At 39.2% G+C, this 22,783-nt stretch overlaps 1 protein-coding gene across 1 annotated transcript in view; it reads right to left on the bottom strand.

Moving 5' to 3' along the window:
- The window catches only part of MPPED2 (metallophosphoesterase domain containing 2), a 130,957-nt gene that overhangs the window by 31,505 nt on the left and 76,669 nt on the right, over nucleotides 1-22,783 (bottom strand). Inside the window, exon 4 of the mRNA XM_073347782.1 lies at nucleotides 21,189-21,414. Coding sequence (XP_073203883.1) covers nucleotides 21,189-21,414 — 226 coding nt within the window. The remainder of the gene's footprint in view (nucleotides 1-21,188; nucleotides 21,415-22,783) is intronic.

Below are 22,783 nucleotides of genomic sequence, written 5' to 3'. Positions count from 1 at the left end.
GGTGTAGCTTGCTATGGAATTATCATAGAATCATAGAATATCAGGGTTGGAAGGGACCCCAGAAGGTCATCTAGTCCAACCCCCTGCTCAAAGCAAGACCAATTCCCAGTTAAATAATCCCAGCCAGGGCTTTGTCAAGCCTGACCTTAAAAACCTCTAAGGAAGGAGATTCTACCACCTCCCTAGGTAACGCATTCCAGTGTTTCACCACCCTCTTAGTGAAAAAGTTTTTCCTAATATCCAATCTAAACCTCCCCCACTATCCTTTTTAATCTGTCGTGTTTTCTGTATATTCCTATCATTTCATGATTCATGACTGAAGAATGCTGATGCTTTCACTGCTTTATCAGCCTCAAAAGAATTCCTGGCTTTACCAGCTGGTCGTGTGTGTGTGTGTGTGTGTGTGTGTGTGTGTGATTCCATTTATTTTTAAATATTTTTTAATGTGGTAGAATGTTTTTTAACGTGTAGCTTTAAATAATTAAGAACTAAAATTAAAAAGAAACATAGTGCAATATGGGCCATATGATCTGCAGGCAACCATTAGCATAACAAAGCTTTTTCGTGTTTCTCTGATGTAACTAAACTGAACTTTATATACTCTCTAAGCAGCTCAGAGCACAGGGTTCAGAGAAAGGAGCAGATACAAGAGACACAGAGCAGGGGTTCGCAGACTTTTTTACTGGTGATCCCTTTCACACAGCAAGTGCGACCCCCCCCCCATACATTAAAAACACATTTTTAAATAGTTAATACCTTTATAAATGCTGGAGGCAAAGTGGGGTTTCGGGTGGAGGCTGATAGCTCGCAACCCTACATGTAATAACCTCGTTACCCCGAGGGATCCCAACCCCCCCAGTTTGAGAACTCCTGACACAGAAGGACAGGCGGGTTGTGTGCGTATTTGTTAGTTGACCAAACTCATCAGTAAGTTTACCACAAACAGGGCTTCACCAGAAAGTGCTAGAGTTACCGTAATCAAACAATTTTACTGTCAGTGTGTTAATTTGCAAATATTAGTGTATTTCCCCTCTGCTCTCAGTGCTTTTCCATACCAGATACAGTCCACTTAATCTCTGGTTTCTATAATGCATTTATAGTACAACCCAATGCTCCGAACTGTACTGCATGCTCTCTTTCTACACCTTGCTGCTGCTTATCTACTTTATCCGCTCAGGAAGAAATTTCAGCAAAACTCTTCCTCTGGTCACTGATATCTCTGGGAACCAAATCCATTAAGATATTTCTGACCCCCTACTCGTGCTATTTTAACTGTCTGCTGTACAGGAAGCAACTGATAAAAATAGGATTACAATGCCCTTACAGATGAACTAGCAAAAGGCTTGATTGTGATTGATGCCTGAATAAATATACACTAGCAGACCCTACATTTCAACACAGCTTTTGATAGAAGGTGAAAAGGAGTATAAGGTTTTCACTGCCTAGACGGCAGTATTTTTTTCTCAAAGAAACCTTTGGAAAGAATCTAACCACTATGGAAGCTCCTGGGGTATTTCGTTTGTTTTAACCTCTTGTTCTTTCATTTTAAAGTACCAGATTGTTCATTTTTTAAATTATAAATTATTTTGTAGTGGGTCAGGAGTGTGTTTGTGTCTTCTCTAGATTCACCCGAGCATTTGAATGCAGCTCTAAATTCTGTCAACGTTTTGGAATTGTTCAGTTCTGAGGTTTATCAGAGAGAGAAGGAACAGCCAAAGAGTTCAGAACTGGATCCAAACTTTCATGGAGTTTGCGATCTGTACTTATGGTTCAGGATTTTTGTTTTTTGGCCAGGGTGTGTGTGGTTTGTAACTAAATTGCATTGATGAACTCAGTGGGAACGATGGAAGTCACTGAGAGACAATGTATAGACTTCTTTCTGGGCAACCATTTTAAAATAATGTAACTTTTCCCTTTTTTCAGTAGCCAGCAAATTTGTACCTTACTATCAGTGGGAATGTAATCCGTCTTTCCTCCTTCCTCCCAGGACAGAGAATCAGCAAGTGGGTGCTGTTTTAAGTTCTGCTCTTTTTTAAAGCAAATATTCTAGAAGTATTTAAGGTGCAGTAGAAATAAAATACATCGAGTTTGCTGCTTCCTTTTGATAGCAGCAAGAGAGCACAATGTTTCCATCAAAATATTTGGGATGTTTTTCCTAGCAATGCTCCCTTAATATTTCAATATAGATTCAAGTTGACCTGCAAGCATTGTTTTAATGAACTAATTATCAAGTACTGTGCTTATTGCCTCAAATAGCAATTGCAAGAGGTCAACTCAACACAGGGCTCATATTTATATTTCAGTTTTGGAGAGGATTGTGTGATTTGAGGACATTTTCATTATCAATTCCAAATAGCACAAGCACTCCAACAGTCCCTATAAAATGCCATTTTTTTCATTCTGTAAAAATAGACACCTGTTTAGCTCGCCAGTGCCAGGATGGAGGCAAAGCACTTCAGCAGGTATGTAACTTCAATAACATGAAGAGTCCCATTAACTTCAGCGGAACCATTCACTTGTTCAGAGTTAAGCACACATTAAATCAGGAGTTCTCAAATTGGGGATTGGGACCCCTCAGGGATTCATGAGGTTATTACATCGGTGGTTGTGAGCTGTCAATCTCCACCCCAAACCCCACTTGCCTCCAGTATTTATAATGGTGTTAAATATATTAAAAAGTGTGTTTAATTTATTTGGGGGGGTCGCACTCAGAGTCTTGCTGCGTGAAAGGGGTCGCCAGTAAAAAATGTTTGAGACCCACTGCATTAAATGCTTTGTTGAAATGAGATCCAAATCACCCTACTGAAAATAAAGTAATAGTAATTCTTAGCACTTTACCTGTCTTAAGCACTCCACAAGCATTGACTCGTTAATCCATCCCTCACAATACCCCTGTGAAGTAAGCATGTAAGTATTGTTAGCCTGTTTTGCAGACATGGAAACTGAGGCAAAGATTTTCCCCAAGGCCTGCAAGCCAGTATCAAAACCAAGGATTTGAACTCATGACTACCTAACCTCTTAACCATGTACTGAGTCCTCCAGACACCCAAACAGCATTAGACTGGAGCACAGGCAACATATGGCAGATGACTAGGAAGTAGGATTTTTTTTTTTACTATTTGCAGCAGTTTTGCAAACAGCAGCAAAAAAAAATTACCATTTCACTGACTACTGCCATCTGGTACTGTTAATTTAGGCCCAATCAAAATAGATAGGCAGATAGGCTACTTCAGTTTTATCTCACTGTAAAGTCTAGATTATAGTAGGCCCACAAGCAGTATGTCCATACATCTTCTTTTAATGACTCAGCTGTGGACTGCACTGTACTGCTTTCCAACCTACCTCTTCCAAATAAACGCTCCAGTTTTATAATATAAAATAAAATTTTGCATTGTGCATGTAAAAATCAAACTGCAAATATATAAAATTTCCCAGGACATCTTTTATCCATCTGCTGACAATATAGATGGTTATCCAAGTCTGTCCTCTATGCAGATGTTTGCCATATAATGAAGGAAGCAAAAGATTTGTGTTGTTGCAATTTAAAATCTGTGATCTGAATGAAATATAAACTCAAAGCACTAATGGTCAAATTATTTCCTGAGGCCCCAGTTTAGAAAAGCACTTAAGCCATGCTAATGTTAAGCATGTGCTTAAATCCTGGGGATTTCAATGAGACTTAAAGGTATGCTTAAAATTAAGGCATGTGCTTAAGTGTTTTGCTAATAAGAATGGATTTAAGCAGATGGTTAAGTGCTTTGCTTAATCGGGGACTCACAGTTGCATGCAGTGCTCAGTGACTTCAATGGGAGCTGTGTGCAAATGTCTGAGAACACAATTTGGCTTTTAATCACCTAATTACTACAAGAATTTTAGCCAGGAACTGGTTCATATAGATTGCTTGATGAGTTATGCAGTAAAGGTGAGACTGTCAGAAGTGCCTTTCGCATTTCCCTAACTCTACTCACAATCCACAGAAAACTTTGCATTGACTTCAATGGGAGCAGAAAGAATATTTTTGAAAATCCCACCCTATCAGGACCTGCACTGAAGAAAAACACAAAACTGTCACTGGCCCAGTGCTGCTGGCTCAGTCTAAATGAGAAATAAAAGATCAACATAGATGGCTGAATTATGGAGCTGCTTCTCCAAATCAGTGAACAAAAAATAAAGACAGTGGATATGTACAATTAGTAATAAAGCTTGCCATGTTAACAAACAGCTATGGGAATGCTTGGGGAGAGTGAATATCTCTGGCTTGGATGATATACATCTCAAAATTCTATAAATTTGTTACAAATACACTGTATCAATCAGAGCAGTTATTCTGAAGTTACAGAGAAATGGAGAACCAGAGGACTGAAAAACAAAAACAAATGCAGTACTGATCTCCAAATCGAAATTAAGGAATGAATCTGAAAATTACCAACTAGTTGGTCTAAATTCAGTGCTGAAAAAAAGGTGCAATCATATTCTAAAAGATAACAGGACCATGTGTGTTACACAGCTTAGGTTTACAAAGGACACATGGATCACAGCTAAACTTATTTTTTAAATAAATAATGAAAGTGGGTGAAGACGGGACTTTAGTGAAACATCGGATACAGTACTCTCAAAAAATGAACTCAAACTGGTTTAGATATGAGGACTGTCACATGGATTGAACTGTGGCTTTAGGGCCATAAACAAAGGGATTGAAGTGATGTGGGGGAGATGCTCAGTGATTGCTGTGGGGACTGGTATTAGGATCAGTTTTACTTAACATCTTTATTAATGATCTGGAAGAAGGGATAAACAGCACATTAATTAAATTCACAGATTGTAATACATTAGGAGGTGTTACAAGCACAACCAAGCAGAGAGAAATCATGCAAAAGGACCTAGAGGTTAAAAATATGGGGAGGAAACAACAAAATGGGGAGAAAGACAACCTGATACATCTGAGGAAAAACAATCCAAAATATCGATATTTGGGGGGAGAAACCTGGAAAGCAGTTAAGCCAAAAAAGACTGAGGTGAAATAGATTTCAGAGTAGCAGCCATGTTAATCTGTATCCGCAAAAAGAAAAGGAGGACTTGTGGCACCTTAGAGACTAACAAATTTATTGGAGCATAAGCTTTTGTGAGCTACAGCTCACTTCATTGGATGCATGCAGTGGAAAATACAGTGGGGAGATTTTAGATACAGAGAGAACATGAAACAATGGGTGTTACCATACACACTGTAATGAGCGTGATCAGGTAAGGTGAGCTATTACCAGCAGGAGAGAAAAAAACCTTTTGTAGTGATAATCAAGGCAGGCCATTTCCAGCAGTTGACAAGAACGTGTGAGGAACGGGGAGAGGGGAAATAAACATGGGGAAATAGTTTTACTTTGTGTAATGACCCATCCACGCCCAGGCTCTATTCAAGCCTAAGTTAATTGTATCCAGTTTGCAAATTAATTCCAATTCAGCAGTCTCTCGTTGGAGTCTGGTTTTGAAGTTTCGTTGTTGAAGAATTGCCACTTTTAGGTCTATAATCGAGTGACCAAAGAGATTGAAGTGTTCTCCGACTGGTTTTTGAATGTTATAATTCTTGACGTCTGATTTGTGTCCATTTATTCTTTTACACAGAGACTGTCCAGTTTGGCCAATGTACATGGCAGAGGGACATTGCTGGCACATGATGGCATATATCACATTGGTAGATGTGCAGGTGAACGAGCCTCTGATAGTGTGGCTGATGTGATTAGGCCCTACGATGGTGTCCCCTGAATAGAAATGTGGACACAGTTGGCAACGGGCTTTGTTGCAAGGATAGGTTCCTGGGTTAGTGTTTTTGTTGTGTGGTGTGCGGTTGCTGGTGAGTATTTGCTTCAGGTTGGGGGGCTGTCTGTAAGCAAGGACTGGCCTGTCTCCCAAGATCTGTGAGAGTGATGGGTCATCCTTCAGGATAAGTTGTAGATCCTTGATGATGCGTTGGAGAGGTTTTAGTTGGGGGCTGAAGGTGACAGCTAGTGGTGTTTTGTTATTTTCTTTGTTGGGCCTGTCCTGTAGTAGGTGACTTCTGGTTACTCTTCTGGCTCTATCAATCTGTTTCTTCACTTCAGCAGGTGGGTACTGTAGTTGTAAGAACGCTTGATAGAGATCTTGTAGGTGTTTGTCTTTGCCTGAGGGGTTGAGCAAATGCGGTTGTGTCGTAGAGCTTGGCTGCAGACAATGGATTGTGTGATGTGGTCTGAATGAAAGCTGGAGGCATGTAGGTAAGCAAAGCGGTCAGTAGGTTTCCGGTATCGGATGGTATTTATGTGACCATCGCTTATTAGCACAGTACTGTCCAGGAAATGGACCGCTTGTGTGGATTGGTATAGGCTGAGGCTGATGGTGGGATGGAAATTGTTGAAATCATGGTGGAATTCCTCATGGCTTCTTTTCCATGGGTCCAGATGATGAAGATGTCATCAATGTAGCGCAAGTAGAGTAGGGGCATTAGGGGACAAGAGCTGAGGAAGCGTTGTTCTAAGTCAGCCATAAAAATGTTGGCATACTGTGGGGCCATGCGGGTACCCATAGCATTTTCTCCATATTTATTTTCCCCCCTCACTGTTCCTCACATGTTCTTGTCAACTGCTGGAAATGGCCCACCTTGATTATCACTACAAAAGGTTTTTTTTCTCTCCTGCTGGTAATAGCTCACCTTACCTGATCACTCTCCTTACAGTGTGTATGGTAACACCCATTGTTTCATGCTCTCTGTGTATCTAAAATCTCCCCACTGTATTTTCCACTGCATGCATCCAATGAAGTGAGCTGTAGCTCACAAAAGCTAAAATAAATTTGTTAGTCTCTAAGGTGCCACAAGTCCTCCTTTTCTTTTTGAGGTGAAATAGTTGTAGCAAAATATGTATGAGATTGCACTATGACAAGCTAAAGTGATTTGGAGCTGCAGAGGCATCACAGCAGAGAGTAGGGAGATCCTAGGTTGCTCCTCTCTATTGGGAGTACTGAAACATACGCATTGCTACACCAGATCAAACCAGAAGTCCACCTAGCTACATATCTCTCACAACACACTGTATATTACACTGGCAAAACTGCACCTGGAATACTGTGTTTTGGTTCTGAGCCTCTCAATAAAAGATTATTAAAAATGAGGGAATATATAGAAGAGCAACAGAAACAAAGGGAGGAGCAGTTACCCTCTTCAAGTACTTATATATAACCTGTCTATACATATTTAATTCTTGAAAATATCACATGTATAAACGAAGTCTGATAAGTACTTGAAGAGTAAACACACCGCAAGGAAAAGGAATTGTTTAGGGGGACCAATGTGGGTATAAAACTTGGAGTAAAGGAATGAAAAGTATAGGTTGAATATCAAATACAATTTCCAATCAGTAACATCTAATAAACTGAGGAACAGTCTCCACGAGGAAATGGTTAAAGATCCAGTGCCTGAGTTATTTAAAATGGACACAGCACTCAAGAATAGTCCAGGGAACAATCCTGCACTAGCAGGATGACTTAATAGGGCTCTTCCGGCTATAATTTCTATGATTCCACGATATGAGCTCCAAACACAATAAGCAGAGAGACAAACCTCTGCAAAATTAAATCACTGAGAATCAACTAGAGAATGGAAATTAAATCACGGGAAAGTATTTTCTTCTTTGTAAGCATTAGCATTAATCACATGCAAAAGTAAAATATTAGTTAATTTGATTCTCTCTGCCTTCCAGACATGGGTCGAAATGAATCAATGCAGGAAGAGCGATCTCTCTGATAGCTGGGGAAATGATCCAATAAAATCTGTAGATAAAGCTAGTGAAAATGAAATGACCAAAAAGAAAGATACAAATCTATGTTTTGGGGTTTGTTTCTTCTGAATTCCTAATAAGTACAATAAATGAAAATCTGCACACCAGCAGCTTCCTAACAGTTTGATTGGAAGGTAGTATTTAATGGTTTGGGTATTTTTCTATTAATAATTATTTTTCTTTTTGTTGTTGTTAAATTATTATTATTGTTTTGCAAGCCCATAACATGTTACCCAGGCTTCCAGATTTTAAGTACTGCTAATATACTTCTAATTCACACCAGGAAAAAACAACAACAGTGTAACTAGTGGAGAAACCCACTAACTGCTCCTTAATCAACAAGACAAAAATAAATAATGTGAAAGATGTGTTTAAAGAACAATACACTTTGGAACCCATTCCCCTTAATTGCTATGAAGCAGGCTACTTGGTGCACATAGGCCATTCAACTATTCATCTCAGTAGCAGATCCTGATAAGATATGCACGGAAGGAATTATGTCTGGACTGTGTCAAATAGGGGTGTTGGTATTTAACTGTGTTCTGTAGGCCATGAAAGGTCAAACCGGACAAAGCAGAGCCTAATGAAGCAGCTAGTATCTGGGGGTGAGGAGACACAAAGCCTTTCAAATTAGCAGTTGAGTCATGATGCAAAGTGATGATTGGCCCAATCATGCCCCCTGTTACAGCCAATGGGAGTTCAGCCACTGACTTGAATGGGAGCAGGATCGGGTCCATTTTGTGTGAAGAGTGAAAAATTCAAGCTTGTGTACAATGAAAATGGATCAAGAGTTCTGCCTGCAGTCCATGAAAATTAAGGAAAAACTAGCTATATACACAGCAAGAGATCAGCAACTCAGCTGATGCAAACCCTGTTGTATCACTTTACAGACAGCAATCCAGCCATATCAGCCTCATAATTTTGTTCAATGACAGAATTTAAATTAAACAAACAAATACATCATAAAACCAGAAGGGTAAAACTTTAAAGATCAATAACAAATGGCTGATTAACGGGAGTTCTGGCTTGCTCTTTCTGATATGTATTTTAAAACATATTTTCATTTTGCATGGATTAAATCCCGTATTGAATTGGACAGATAATTCCTTAGTTTAAATTGAGAAAGACCTTTCCTGAAATAAAAATTGTTCTTTTAAAAATATCCTTAAATGACACTGTCATGATAAATATCAGATCATACTTATTACATTTTTCTGTACAGTTAGTTATACTTTAGAAACTGAAATTAATTTTAATAGCTAATTTATTTTTCACCATTTATGTTGCTGATTTATTATTTATACCCCTTAGGGTTGAACTTACTAAAGGGGAAACTCTATATCCTAATGAAGAGGATAGGGAAGAAGTTGGTCAAGTACAGGTAAGAGCTAATGAGACACAGTCAATTGTGAACGAGTCCCATTTAAATATAACACATGAAGGCAAACAACTGAATACTGACAAAATATACAATTCTCATAAATACATGGTAGAAGTCTAAATACTAAGATGGGTGAACTAAAGTGGCTTGGCATTAAATGAGGATATTGATGTAACAGGCATTGTCGGAACTTGGTGGTACGATGATAATAAATAGGACACAGTAATACCAGGGGTATAAAATATATAGGAATGACAGAGTAGGTCATGCTGGTGAGGGAGTGGCACTGTATGTGAAAGAAAGCATAGTCAAATATAGTAAAAAATCTTAAATGAATCAAACTATAATAAAGAATCTCTATTGAAAGAAATTCCATGCTTGAATAATAATAATAATAATAATATAGCAGTAGGAATATACTACCAATCACCTCACCAGGATGGTGTCGGTGACTGTGAAATTCTCAAGGAGATTAGAGCAACTACAAAGGCACAAAATGCAATAATGGGAGATTTCAACCATCCTCATATTGACTGGGTATTTGTCACCTCAGGTAGGGATGCAGAGATAAAATTTCTAGACACCGTAAATGGCTGCTTCCGAGAGCAGCTACTTCTGGAACCCTTTAGGGGAGAGGTAATTCTTGATTTAGTCCTCAGTAGGACCCAGGGATCTAGTCCCAGAGATGCCTATAGCTGAACTGCTTGGTAATAGTGACCATAATGTAATTAAATTCAAACATCCTTTTAGGGGAAAAAATGCCAAAGAAACCCATCACAACCTCTACAAAAAATGAGGAAGCTAGTTGAATGGACATGAAAAGGAACAGTTACAAGGGCAAAATGGCTGCAAACTGTATGAAGACTATTTAAAAACACCATAATGAGACTAAAATTAAATATATACCCCAAATCAAAAGAAACAGTAAGAGGACCAAAACAATGCCACCACAGCAAAACAGCAGAGTAAAAGAGGCAGTTAAAAATGCATTTTTTGCCTCTTAGAAATTGGCAGTCAAACCCTGATAAGGAAAAGAGAAAGGGGCATAAACTCTGGCAAGTTAAATGTAAAAGTGTAGTAACGTAAGCCAAGAAAGAATTTGAAGAGCAACTAGCTAAGGACATGCACACACATGAAATTGTTGCTGTTAGTTTTTTAAGTACATCAGAAGCAGGAAGCCAAACAGTCAATGGGGCAACTGGATGACTGAGGGGGCTAAAGGAGCACTGGAGGAAGACAAGGCTGTTGTTTAGAAGCTAAAGGAATTCTTCACTGCAGAGGATGCTGGGGAGATCCCCACACCGGAACCATTCTTTTTAGGTTACAAAGCTGAGGAGCTGTTCCAGATTGAGGAGTTAATAGAGGTGCCTTTGGAATAAAACTGATAAATTAAACAGTAATGAGTCACCAGGACCAGATGGTATTCATCCAAGGGTTCTGAAGGAACTCAAATATGAAATTGCAGAACTACTAACTGTGATATGTAATGTCACTTAAATCAGTTTCTGTACCAGGTGACTGGAGATAGGTAATGAAATGCCAATTTTAAAAACAGGCTTCAGAAGTGATCCGGGCAATTACAGGTTGGTAAGCCTAACTTCAGTACCAGGCATATTGGCTGAAACTATAGTAAAGAACAGAATTATCAGGTGCATAGATACACACAATACGTTGGGGAAGAAATCATGTGAAGGGAAATCATACCTCTCCAATCTATTAGAATTCTTTGAGAATGTCAACACGTATGTGAACAAGGGTGACATAGTCAATACAGCATAATTGGACTTTAAGAAAGCCTTTGATAAGGTCCCTCACCAAAGGCTGTTAAGCAAAGTAAGCAGTCATGGAATAAGAGGAAAGATCCTCTCATGGATTTGTAGCTGGTTACAAAATAGGAAACAAAGGGTAGAAATAAATAGTTTTCACAATGGAGAGAGGTGAACAGTGGTGCCCCTCCCCCCCCCCCCCCAAGGATCTGTACTGGGACCTGTACTATTCAACATATTCATGAATGATTGGGAAAAGGGGTTAATAATGAGGTGATAGGTGAAATTCAATGTTGATAAGTGCAAAGTAATACACCTTGGAAAAAATAATCTCAACTACACTTACAAAATGAGGGAGTTTCCATTAGCTGTCACCACTCAAGAAACAGATCTTATAATCATTGTGTATAGTTCTCTGAAAACATTTGCTGAATATGCAGTGGCAGTCCAGAAAAGCTAACAATGTTAAGAACCATTAGGAAAGGGATAGATAATCAAACAGAAAATATCATAATGCTATTTACTATATAAATCCACGGTACACCCAGACCTTGAATATTTCATGCAGTTCTAGTGGCCCCATCTCAAAAAAGATATATTAGAATTGGAAAAGGTCCAGAGAAGGGCAACAAAAATGATAAGGAGTATGGAAGTTTCCCTATGAGGAGAGATTAAAAAGACTGGGACTGTTCTGCTTAGAAAAGAGACAACTAAGGAAGAACATGATAGAGGTCTATAAGATCGTGAATGGTGTGGAGAGTGAATTGGGAAGTATTACTTGCCCTTCACATAACACAAGAACTAAGGGTCACCAATGAAATTAATAGGCAGCAAGTTTAAAACAAACAAAAGGAAGAACTTCTCCACAAAACACACAATCAACCTGAGGAATTCATTGTCAGGGGATACCGTGAAGGCCAAAAGTATAACAGCTATTAGCCAAGATGGTCAGGGATGCAACCCTATTCTCTGGGTGTCCCTAAACCTCCAATTGTCAGAAGCTGGGAGTGGATGACAGAGGACAATGGATCATTTGAAATTGCCCTGTTCTGTTCATTCCCTCTGAAGCGTCTTGCACTGGCCACTATCAGACACAGGATAGTAGGTTAGATGGACAATTGGTCTGAAGCAGTATGACCATTCTAATGTTTGCATTTCATGCACCTTGAACAGTGAAATTACTACTGGTCAGTTTTGCTTTTTGTTTATAATCCATTTGACTTCCTCGTTTTTAGATAATAGCAGGAATCTGTTGTTTGGCTTTCCACCAAATGCAGGAGAATGTCTGCATTTTTAAACAACCACTAGCCTTTTTTGAAAACAACAAAAAAAAAATTTAGGTTTTAAAATCTACCTGTTTTATTTTATAAAAACCTGAATTCTGATCCTTGCATTTTGGAATATAAGCGCCGTCCTTTTTACTCAAGATAGACTAACAAATCAATTTGTGGTGACAGGACACTGTTCCAGTTGTTGATAATCTTCCACAAGTTTTCCACTAGCATGTAGTCACTTAAACATTCCTTAAGCAACTTAAAATTCAGCTGATTTTTCAAATGATTTTTTCCCTGCTAGTATCCCACAGCAATAAAAATCAAAATGTAAAAACAAAGAAATTGCAACAGATATCACAGATATCACAGATTTTAGTCCCATTTAACATAACCCATCCCTAGCAGCTCTGTGTACAGACTGATGAAGAGAGCATGTTAAGCACTTATACCAAATCATTCAAGTAGACTTGTTTTGCAGACTGATTAATAGAAACAAGCTCTAAGGACTAATCACAAGTCGAGCCCTGTTTGGTAGATTAATAGAACAAAGGCACAGGAGAATAAGGAAGGTTACAGTACTGGAATATGAATAAGGAAAGGTGAACACTGTGTAGTTTGATTGTTAGTACTTATCAACCAAAGACAAATCTTCAGGGCCAAGTCTCAGTATTTCACTTGTATATATGAATCACTATTCTGTGCTGAAGAGGCTCAGTTCTAATAGTCTGATCAGTCTACATATCTCAGGATGATCAATCTATGCTTTAACTCCAAGATTAAAAACACAGAAACAAAATCTTTCAAGGGAATGATGCATTACTCTAGTTTTACTGTAGGAATATCTCAATTTCATTTGGCATTTGCTGATTTCAACAGAAACTTCCAAACTTTTTTTCAGTTACAACCATAAACAGAAGAGCATATGTGACAGGTCAGACAGTGTGTGTGTGTGTGTGTGTGTGTGTGTGTGTGTGTGTGTGTGTGTGTGTGTGTGTGTGTGTGTGTGTGTGTGTGTGTGTGTGTGTCATTGAGCTGTGGTTTGGAATGAATGAATATTACTCAAAATGTTACTGTACTATGGTGACACATGCTAAGATCCTCTGCCAAGTCATTTTGATGACAGGTTTGTGAACCCTGCATAAAGATGCAAGGTATTTACCACCGTGTCATTTTGGTACGTTAATTTTGCTGACTCCAGTCAGGATACAAGAGGAGCTAAGACAGGGAGGGAAGGAACTAGCAGCTGGGACAGATAAAGTTCTAAAGATAAAACCTTACAATACAGCTGAGCGTGGGGAGAAAGCTTAGGCTTTCAGTGTCAGTTTTTTTGTTATATTATTTACCGATCAAACCAAACTTCAGTTAGGAGGTAAATTTGGCCTATGTACAATGTGTCTACAAATGTAATGGCTATATAACAAATGTATCTCTCTGTTCTATTTCAATTCGTTTGTTGTGTTTTTGTTTGTTTTAACATAAAATTTAGTGGTCCAGGTTAATAAGGAAAATGAAAGTTTGTGGCTGGTTTAGGATGTTGGGAAGTGGAAGCACACTGGAAAATGTTACATTGCACACATCATTAGAGGTGTACAATCTGTGTGTGAAAACCTCATTTCACTGAAGTCAATGGCAAAACTCCTTTTGACTTGAACAGGGCCAGGACTTCACCCTTTCTCTTTTATTCATTTAACCACAGAAAGATTAAACAGTTTGTGGTGAATTATATTGTGGGGGTTTATATATATGGGTTTTACATTATTTCTACATTTTCCAACTCTTTCCACAAGCTCGAACCTTTTCAAAGTTAGGCATATGAAAGGACCAGAAAATGTCTTTCATAAACATGACATAGCTAGCTGAAAAGTGTATTGAACAGGGTGTTTAGCTTGGGAAAAGGGAAAATTTGTTCTCCAGAGTAAATTGCATTAAAATGAATTATAGGGTTATATCAGCAACCAGCAGAGGGAGACAAAAACTGCTACAAAACTAAAATAAAACTGCAGGAGCACATAATTCTGGTTTACCATATAGTGGGGCAAACCACAGAACTAGAGTTTTCAGGTTAACGTGCATTTTGCCTATCTACTGCATTCTTCCACGGTTCAGAATATTGGATCCATCCCAAGCAGCCCCAGATGGAATACCGAGAAAAAAGGAAAAGACCAGTGCTTTCTTGTGACTTTTTTCCTTATGTGCCCAATTGTCTTTTGCTGGGTATGGAAACAAGATGTATTAAAAACTGTGCCAGGAAAAGGAGAATGAAAGGCTCACACCACCTCCTCCTCCCCATATAAATCCTGCATTTGATGCGGTGCACAGCCCAGTGCCATAAACACTTGCCTCAAAATGGTAGCAAGGATAAACATCTGCTTAAGTGTGTTGCTGGATTGGGGCTTTTGCTTGCAAGTTTTTCTTCTCTGACATTCCCATTATGCAGGCCCTGGCCACCTCCTGATTAGGTATCGAATGAATACTTTCTCCAGATGGTTTCCAGCTAGAGCTGATTTTTTAAAAAAAACTAAATGGAATTTTTTTTTAAACAGAAAATGCCTTTTTGATTAAATAGAAATTTTCATGAAAGATTCTGTTTTGGTCAAAAAAATTCAGGTCTTAACCAAAGAAGTTTTGTTTGCGAGTTTTGGATTTAAACCCTAAAGCTTCCAGAGAAAAATTCAACAAAAATGAATATGTTTTCATTGTGATTGAGATTTTTTGTGGGAGGGGAAAAAATTCATTGACCAGTTCTATTTCTAGCTACCTAAGAGGCTTGGCAAACTACTTGCATATCAGTTTCCTTCACTAAATCTGGCTGAAGAACCGCAATTGAAAAAACCCTTTAATGGCCATCTTTTCATTGAAAGTAGATCTGAAGCAGGTAATTCCACCTCAGAGAAGACTCCTGAAGGGGTCCATCTACAGAGATTCAACTTAGGACCTCTGGATCTAAAAGCATGAGCCTTTACTATCCATAAACCTTTGTAAGTAGTCTATCAGCCACCCTTTGTTATCATGGATACAACAACTGGCTTGATTTTGAGAAACTCTCACAAATTCCCAGAAACAATCCCAAGCATCACTTTAATTTCAGATCACACTTTTAAAATCATTTCCTGTTCTACAAGGTCTGAAATTATTGGTAGCCTAACTCCTATTCTGTAACTAAAAGAGCATTTTTTTTTTAATGACCAATTTTTGACCTAATTGGCTTGTAGGATCTTTCTCTTCTCGTGGCTGAGCTGAAGCACCACAGAAGATTAATTGAAACTTTTGCCTCCATTTGCACTGTACCACACTTTGTCAGCTTCTGCAAGCAGCCATAGTTCTGACAGAGCTTTCATGCTTGTCTGGTTCTCCTCCCTTTCAATGGTCAGGGCCTGTTGCTCTTCACACTGACTGTGACCCCAAGCACTCAGCTGCTCCCTAGGTCTCTCATGGTATGTCTACACTGTGATCAAGAACCTGCGGCACCAAGTTTCAGAGCCTGGGTCAGCTGGTTCTTTTAACCACAGGCTGTAGGGTTAAAAATGGCAGTGTAGACGTTCGGGCTCGGGCTGGAGCCTGGGCTCTATGCTGCTATTTTTAACCCCACAGCCTGACCCCTCTGAGCCCAAGTCAGCTGACCTGGCTTACTGCAGTGTAAATATACCCTTAGTAACCTCTTTCCTGGGACTTGAAGAGCACCACCTAATGTGGCAACTCCTGCACTCCTCAAGTAAGCCACTCAGACCCACATGCCCCACCTAATTTCCCCTTTCCCTAGATGAGCTGGTGACTGGATTTTTAGGGCTCGTGCCCTAGGTATTATAATTTCTCAATACATCACCAGCACAATCTCTTTTTTCCCCTCTACTCCAGACCACTATGAATGAATGGGTTAATCAACAGGAACTGCTCTGGTAGTGACAGAAGATAGGAAAGGAGAAAAATAAGGCTCATGAGTGCTGAAGCTATATGGAAAGAATTATTAAACCAAGCGCTGCCCTCCATCATAGAGTTTAATCCTATGAGGAACTGAGCTCCTCTGGATAGGTGCTAAGGGCCCTCAGCTCCCACTGAAGTTTATATTCTCCAGAGGTGCTCAGCTCCTCTCAGGATCAGATCCTTATAGAGGTGGTGTGGAAATATCAGAATCTGTAGTAATCTAAGCAGTGCTTGCTCCTCTTGAACGTCTTGCTGGGTGCAAATGCTCTGAGCTGCTCAATGAGATACCGCTTTGTACCACTGCATACAAATGCCACGTGGACCCATGTGCTGCTGCAGCACTCGGCAAGAGGAAAAGGAACTTTTCTGGACAGCTGCCAAGTGGAAGAAAAGCATCTACACACACACACACGCACAGCTTGTGGTTTTTGTAAGTGCAACTTTCATTTTATAATGACTTTGTTCTTGATCAGATCATACACACACTTACGAACAGCAGTCTCCCTTAATCTATTAACCCCTGGAGCACCACAGCTGATGCACATTCTGTCTCCACTAATTGTTGTGGAATACCTACTGTGCTTCATGAAAATGTTTAAGGAATCTGAGATGTATGGCATGTTGCCTTTGTTGTTTGGTTGACCACTCACTGACACTCATGGAGCAGTGAAGAGATTAATAATGAGTCCAAATCCTGTCCACACACCAACACAAACAGAGGTGTAATGAATGTTGTTAATGGTTTTTCATTTCAGCAACATGTCATCTGCAAGCAGACATGGTTTGTAAATTACACTAGTACTGAATTCTCTGCAAGTACTTACTCACTCCTTAGTCTGGCAACATTCCCACTGAAGTGAAGTCCTAGTGTAAACAGAATAAGCACTCCATTATTTGGCCAAATGTTTAGAGGTAGAGCTTTTTGAAAATGGTTAGTTTGCCGCTGGCTGGAGTCTTAGTAAAAGCGGTTAGGACACAATGCATTTTAAAATGATCTGCATTACAGTCTTTTTTAATTTGTTGTTGTTGTTAAAAAATAAAAATGGAGGCTAAGTTAGAAGTGAATCTGATCTCAGGGAGACTGAACAGAAATCTGTGACATTCCCAAAGAGGCAAAAATATAAACAACCCCCCCTGTAATTCTAGACCTGGGGGAATACATTTCTTCGATCTTATAATGAGAGAGCTGAAGGACAAATGCCAAGAAAAATGAAATAGGAGCCTGTACCTTTAAACACAACCACATCACAGCATTGTGTCTATTTGTTTAACACACACACAGAAGACCTTATGCTTTGCCAATACTATTCTCAACTGCTGACTTCTACTGAATAGATGCTGGAATTCCTGAAAGACTACAGCACCAACATAATGTTCCAATCTCCCTTTCTATTCGCCAGTGCTAATAGCAAGGAGGAACTTTATTGCTGAGCAGGGCAATTTCTGTTCCTTTTTCACTTTTTTTTTAGGCCCAAGTTAATTACCAAGACTATGAAAATAAAAAAATGAGACCCATTCTCCCCATCAGTGTATCTGAATCCTATCATGTGAGTTGCCAATTGGTTTTCTAATCCTCACACTCAATATCTGCTGTTAATTTGCTCGCTATTTCAAGAACTTGAAGACTGTCAGCAAAATCCACGATGCATTACAAAACTTATAATTGGAAAAAAATCTGATGCTTTTTTGACAGGGTAAACACAAAGTATTAAAGCACTGATCAGAACAAGGAAGCTGTAACAACTCAATAGCCATTTATACTAAAATATAATTGTAAATGCAGTGGAGAAATAAACATGCTCCGTTTCAACTCTTGTTACTGAAATATGTGCAAAATTAGGCCAAATGATGGTGTGAATCCAGCAATTTTACACCAGATTGAAACACACACGCACGAAAAATACTGTATTTTAAAGGAGATGACTGAACTGTGTGGTGTTGTTTTTCAACCTCCCTTGGCCTTTTCAAGGTCACATTATCTATGCCAATTAAAATTTTGCTTCTGAAAAAAAAAAAATTAAGGCACTTCCTCCAGAGTTACTAAAAAAAGCAAATGAAAGCCTTTGCGTCTCAGAGGTGAGCTATAGTGAGCTGTTTGTTCCTGACCTCTGGATCACCCTATAGATCAAATTCCTGGACACAGGAAAAACCCACTAACATTCATTAAAAGCAACTGGGAGGCCAGCTTTGTGTTTCTGTTCTTGAGACCTGACCAAGCTACAACTTGACAAAGGTGCAGGATATTGCTGAACAATGCAGCTGTTCCTGTTGGGAGGGGAAAGGATTTTCCCAGCTCAGATGCTGGAGATCCACAAAAAAACAGATTTACACGCTGCACTCTTTACTGGACACCTCAGTGTCTAAGGCCTATGACTGTGAAATTAAAGAGTTTTAAGAGTGAAATCATTAAATATCAATTATAAAGTTCAAAGAGATTTATTTATTTATTTTGTACTGGCTAGCTCAGGGGTTCTCAAACTGGGGGTCGGGACCCTTCAGGGCGTCACAAGGTTATTACATTGGGGGGGGGGTCACAAGCTGTCAGCCTCCACCCCAAATCCTGCCTTGCCTCCAGCATTTATAATGGTGTTAAATATATAAAAAAGTGTTTTTAATGTATAAGGGGGGTTGCACTCAGAGGCTTGCTGTGTGAAAGGGGTCACCAGTACAAAAGTCTGAGAACCCCATGGCTAGCTATTAAGACTAACTCATACTCCTGAAACAGGTAATATTCCTGTTGAAATTGTTAGGAGTTTTGCCTGCATAAGGAGCTATACAATCAGATATTTCTCCACTAACTAAACCAGGTCCAGAGGGCAAAGACAGTATGAAGTGAAAGGAGACAGATTGTAGAAGTAGATTGTTATCTACAAACTTAATGGAAAATCTTCCCCCATGTTATTTCTTCAAGGTGCATCAACCAGCCTCCTAGTTAGGGTGTGAAAACGGCAGTTACATCCCCAGCCTCTGAAAGTAGGAGTTCAGCGAGCAACTTTAGCATGTCCCACCCTTACTCAGGAGGAGTCTTTCACTTTTCAGGGGCTGGTGCTCCATTTTCAACATCTCTGCAGCTAATGCCATTTAATACTCCCAGACCTATCAGGCTACATTCAAATTTTCTGCACCTCAAAGACTGTTGCTTTGCTCCACTGCACTCTCCAATTGCAAATACACATGAATGCTCCTGTGTGTTGTAAGTTATTTTCTACATACAATTTCTACTAAATTGTAAGGTAGGAGGCACTACTTGAATTCTCTTAGGTCTTTAGAAAGCTTTCAGATGTACCAGGAGTAATAACATGTAATGAATATGGACTGATATTCCTTTCCCATAGCTGCACTGAGTTGGCAATTTACATTTTCTAAATAGATAGATGAGTTATAGCCAGTTTTCCCAGTCTGATGGCAATTACTTCTTAGAAACCTCTGATGGGCTGAAACCCTCAGAATTGCAGATGTTATTCTTAGTTTGATTCCTCTTCTTAAATTAAAACCACTAGCTGTATCAGCAAACATGGATTTTTCCCTCTGAAAATATCATCTAAAATGCATATAAATTGAACTTGCCAATTTAGCTCAATTTAGGATTGGAGTGTCTTTTGGTTTAATGCACTTGTGTTCCACCTCTGAGACAGAATTGTGTATGTGTGTGTATTTTTATATATGTAGATAAAAACCCTAACTGAGGTAAGCAGACATATAAAGAACCCCAGTGGTTTCCTCCTTTTGGGGTAATCTGTATTTGAAGATTTATGATAGTAGCTCATGGTAAGTATGGAGGGTGGGGGTAATGCGGTATACCAGAAGAGCACAAAAGCTAAAAAAAAGTCTTTTCCACTTGTTATGGAGCAGTCTCCTCTCTGTAAAATTTTGAACAACAGACTTTGTGCATCCGATGCACCTTTTCCCTCCTCTGAAGGAGCCACGCAAAATGCAGACATCTAATTGGATTTCATGCTTTCCCAGTAGTTCACACAAGAGAAGGGATGAAAGCTGCCATTTCAGCATCAGCAGTCAGCATCCTCCAAACCAAGATAAGTAGACTCCCTAACCTAAAGGGCTACATGAATTTAAAATAGTTGTCTCATCTCAATTTCCCCATTCCCACTTGCCCTACACACATATTTACCACAATTCATCACAGTTTGACACAAATTACAGACTTTGTTGGACAGAGATTAGAGAAGTGTCCTAGGATGGATGGAGCTCAGTTTTCCTTTCTGGCAATGTATCCATTGCCATCCATGCACAAAGAAATCCCAGGATCAATGAGCTAAGGAGTCAGGTCATTATGAAATAAAATTAAGTGTTCAATGGCTTGTGCTGCATGCAGAATGTCATCCATACCACTCAGAGCCTCTTGTTAGGAGAACCTTTGTTCCTTGATCAGTTGTCCCTTAATATTTCATAATAAACTTCCTATCTTCACACGTACAATATGCAACATTTAAAGACTTAAAAGTACGCCATGGGTCACCATTATGAGTTCACGAAACAAAGGCATAAATCAGTACATCTATTCACATGTGCTGGAAGTGTATCATAGAGTCCTCTATTGTAAAACAGCAAATCACATACTGACCTAAGTTTTTACAAGTGTAAATGACTACACAACACACAAGGCAGTGGAGACTCAGGTTGTAGGGGCTGAATTCTGCCCTCGCTGGCACCGATGCTAGCTCACTGAATTAATGGGAACTACATGGATACAGAGAAGGGCAGAATTTGTCCACAAATTTCCACTAATCAAACAACAGGCAGAATAGATATAGATCACAACTCTTCTTTTCTTGCTCTACTCACTCACTCACTCACACAAACAAATAATTATGTTTATCTTGATGCATAAAATCTTTACCACTACAATTAAAACAACACTGTCTGTGTTTTCATAGCTGTTCACAATGCATGGTTTACTTAAAGATACAGTACGGTTCTGCACAGCAGCACAACAAAACAGGACTCATTGCATTTTCAGTGGCAGTAACTCTTACTGTGGTTGAAAAAACAAATATAAACACAGGAAGTTTAAATGGAGACTTACCATGGGGTACCGTATATTCTGAATCCTTTAACTGTTACCTCTGAATCTTGCAAGTAAATACTGTTTGTCAGGAGTGACTGAACATTGTCAAAGTCCTCTGGTTTCAATTTGGACACAGAGGGAAAGCGGTAGTAATCCTGTTTAACAAGGTCTGCCATGAATTCCTTATCAAATGTCAGTTCATGATTCCCAGCAATCACTATTTTATATTCATATGGCAGGCTTCCTGAAATAACAAAAAGAGCACTTAATTAGCACATTTGCTTCCCACACCAGCAGAGCCAGCAAAATAAGTAGACAGCTAACACTGACAGAATGAAATACACAGGATCTGTGTGTATCTCCATGGGCAGCGAACATTATTAATGCTGTTGCTTTTTCTTTGAATGAAATTTTGTTAAAATGTAAAAGTAATATCACACAAAGAAATGTCATAACCAAAGGCATGTTCTGCAAAATGAAACAAAACAAGCTGGCAGGCATGCAGACAGATCCTGAGCTGGTGTAAATCAGCTCAGCTCCAAAGGCTTGAATGGAGATACAACAGCTCTGAAGATCTGGCATACTGTCTGTTAGTACATGGGATGCGCTGGAAGTCAGCAGTCCTGGGTTCCAGTCTAGTATGCAGTGAGCATAATGAATGAATGTTTGTAAAGTGCTCAAAGGAAAGGCTCTATACTGTGTATATATTAGGTATGATTACTTATCAAAGGTATATTTTACAAGAGTTTAAGGATGCCGAAATACCCATTGAGCAATTTTATTCCCATACTCTACCCTGTTCTACACAGCGCCTAATTGAGATCAGCACTCCATCTTGAGATAGATGCTGTATAAGCATATGGTAAGAGACAGTCATTACCCAGAAGGGCTTACAAGCTAAATGGACAAGACAGATAAGGAGAAAGGAACTGAGGCACAGAGAGCCTATCTGTAAAATGGGGATAATAGTATTTCCTAAGGGCCTAATCCAAATCTCACTGAAGTCAATGGGACTGGCCTATAGGGACAGATTTTCAAGGGCTCAGTACCCCCAGTTGGTGCCAGATTTCAAACAAACAAACAAACGCAAAAAAATGTTGAAAATAGTCATTTATTTCAGTGCCTTAACAAAAGCTGAGTTCTTTTCAAAAAATCTGAACCAAAGTGGCTTGCCAAAAATCACACAGAAAACTGTCAGAGCTTCGAATAGGCCTTTGATCTCCTCAGTCCAAATGCAGTGCATTAACCACAAGCCATCTTTCTTCTCTTATAGAAACTCATTTAGTTTAGTGCATGTTCCTAATGATCACTAAGAAGGGAGTGATTTCACAAAGGTGATCGGTTCCTTTACAAATACCATGGATTAGATAGACCAATAGATAGCCACCTCTTCTTACTGTTCTTGCCCTACTTGGTTGTACAAACTGTGAAGGAAAGACTAATATTCTATACTTATGAATACTATTCTAATAAGGACATTACAGCCCCAATTCTTTAGCCCCATTACAGCCCCAATTCTTTGCACTCCTGAAACTCGCCCTGAAGGAATACAGGATTGGGCTCTACGTTTTCTTGCCAGCACTATCCCCCATAAACACACACAACTTTCCTAT

This window comes from Lepidochelys kempii, chromosome 6 (assembly GCF_965140265.1).
Source record: "Lepidochelys kempii isolate rLepKem1 chromosome 6, rLepKem1.hap2, whole genome shotgun sequence".
NCBI classification, from domain to species: Eukaryota; Metazoa; Chordata; order Testudines; family Cheloniidae; genus Lepidochelys; species Lepidochelys kempii.
This window is presented reverse-complemented; position numbering and strand designations above follow the sequence as displayed.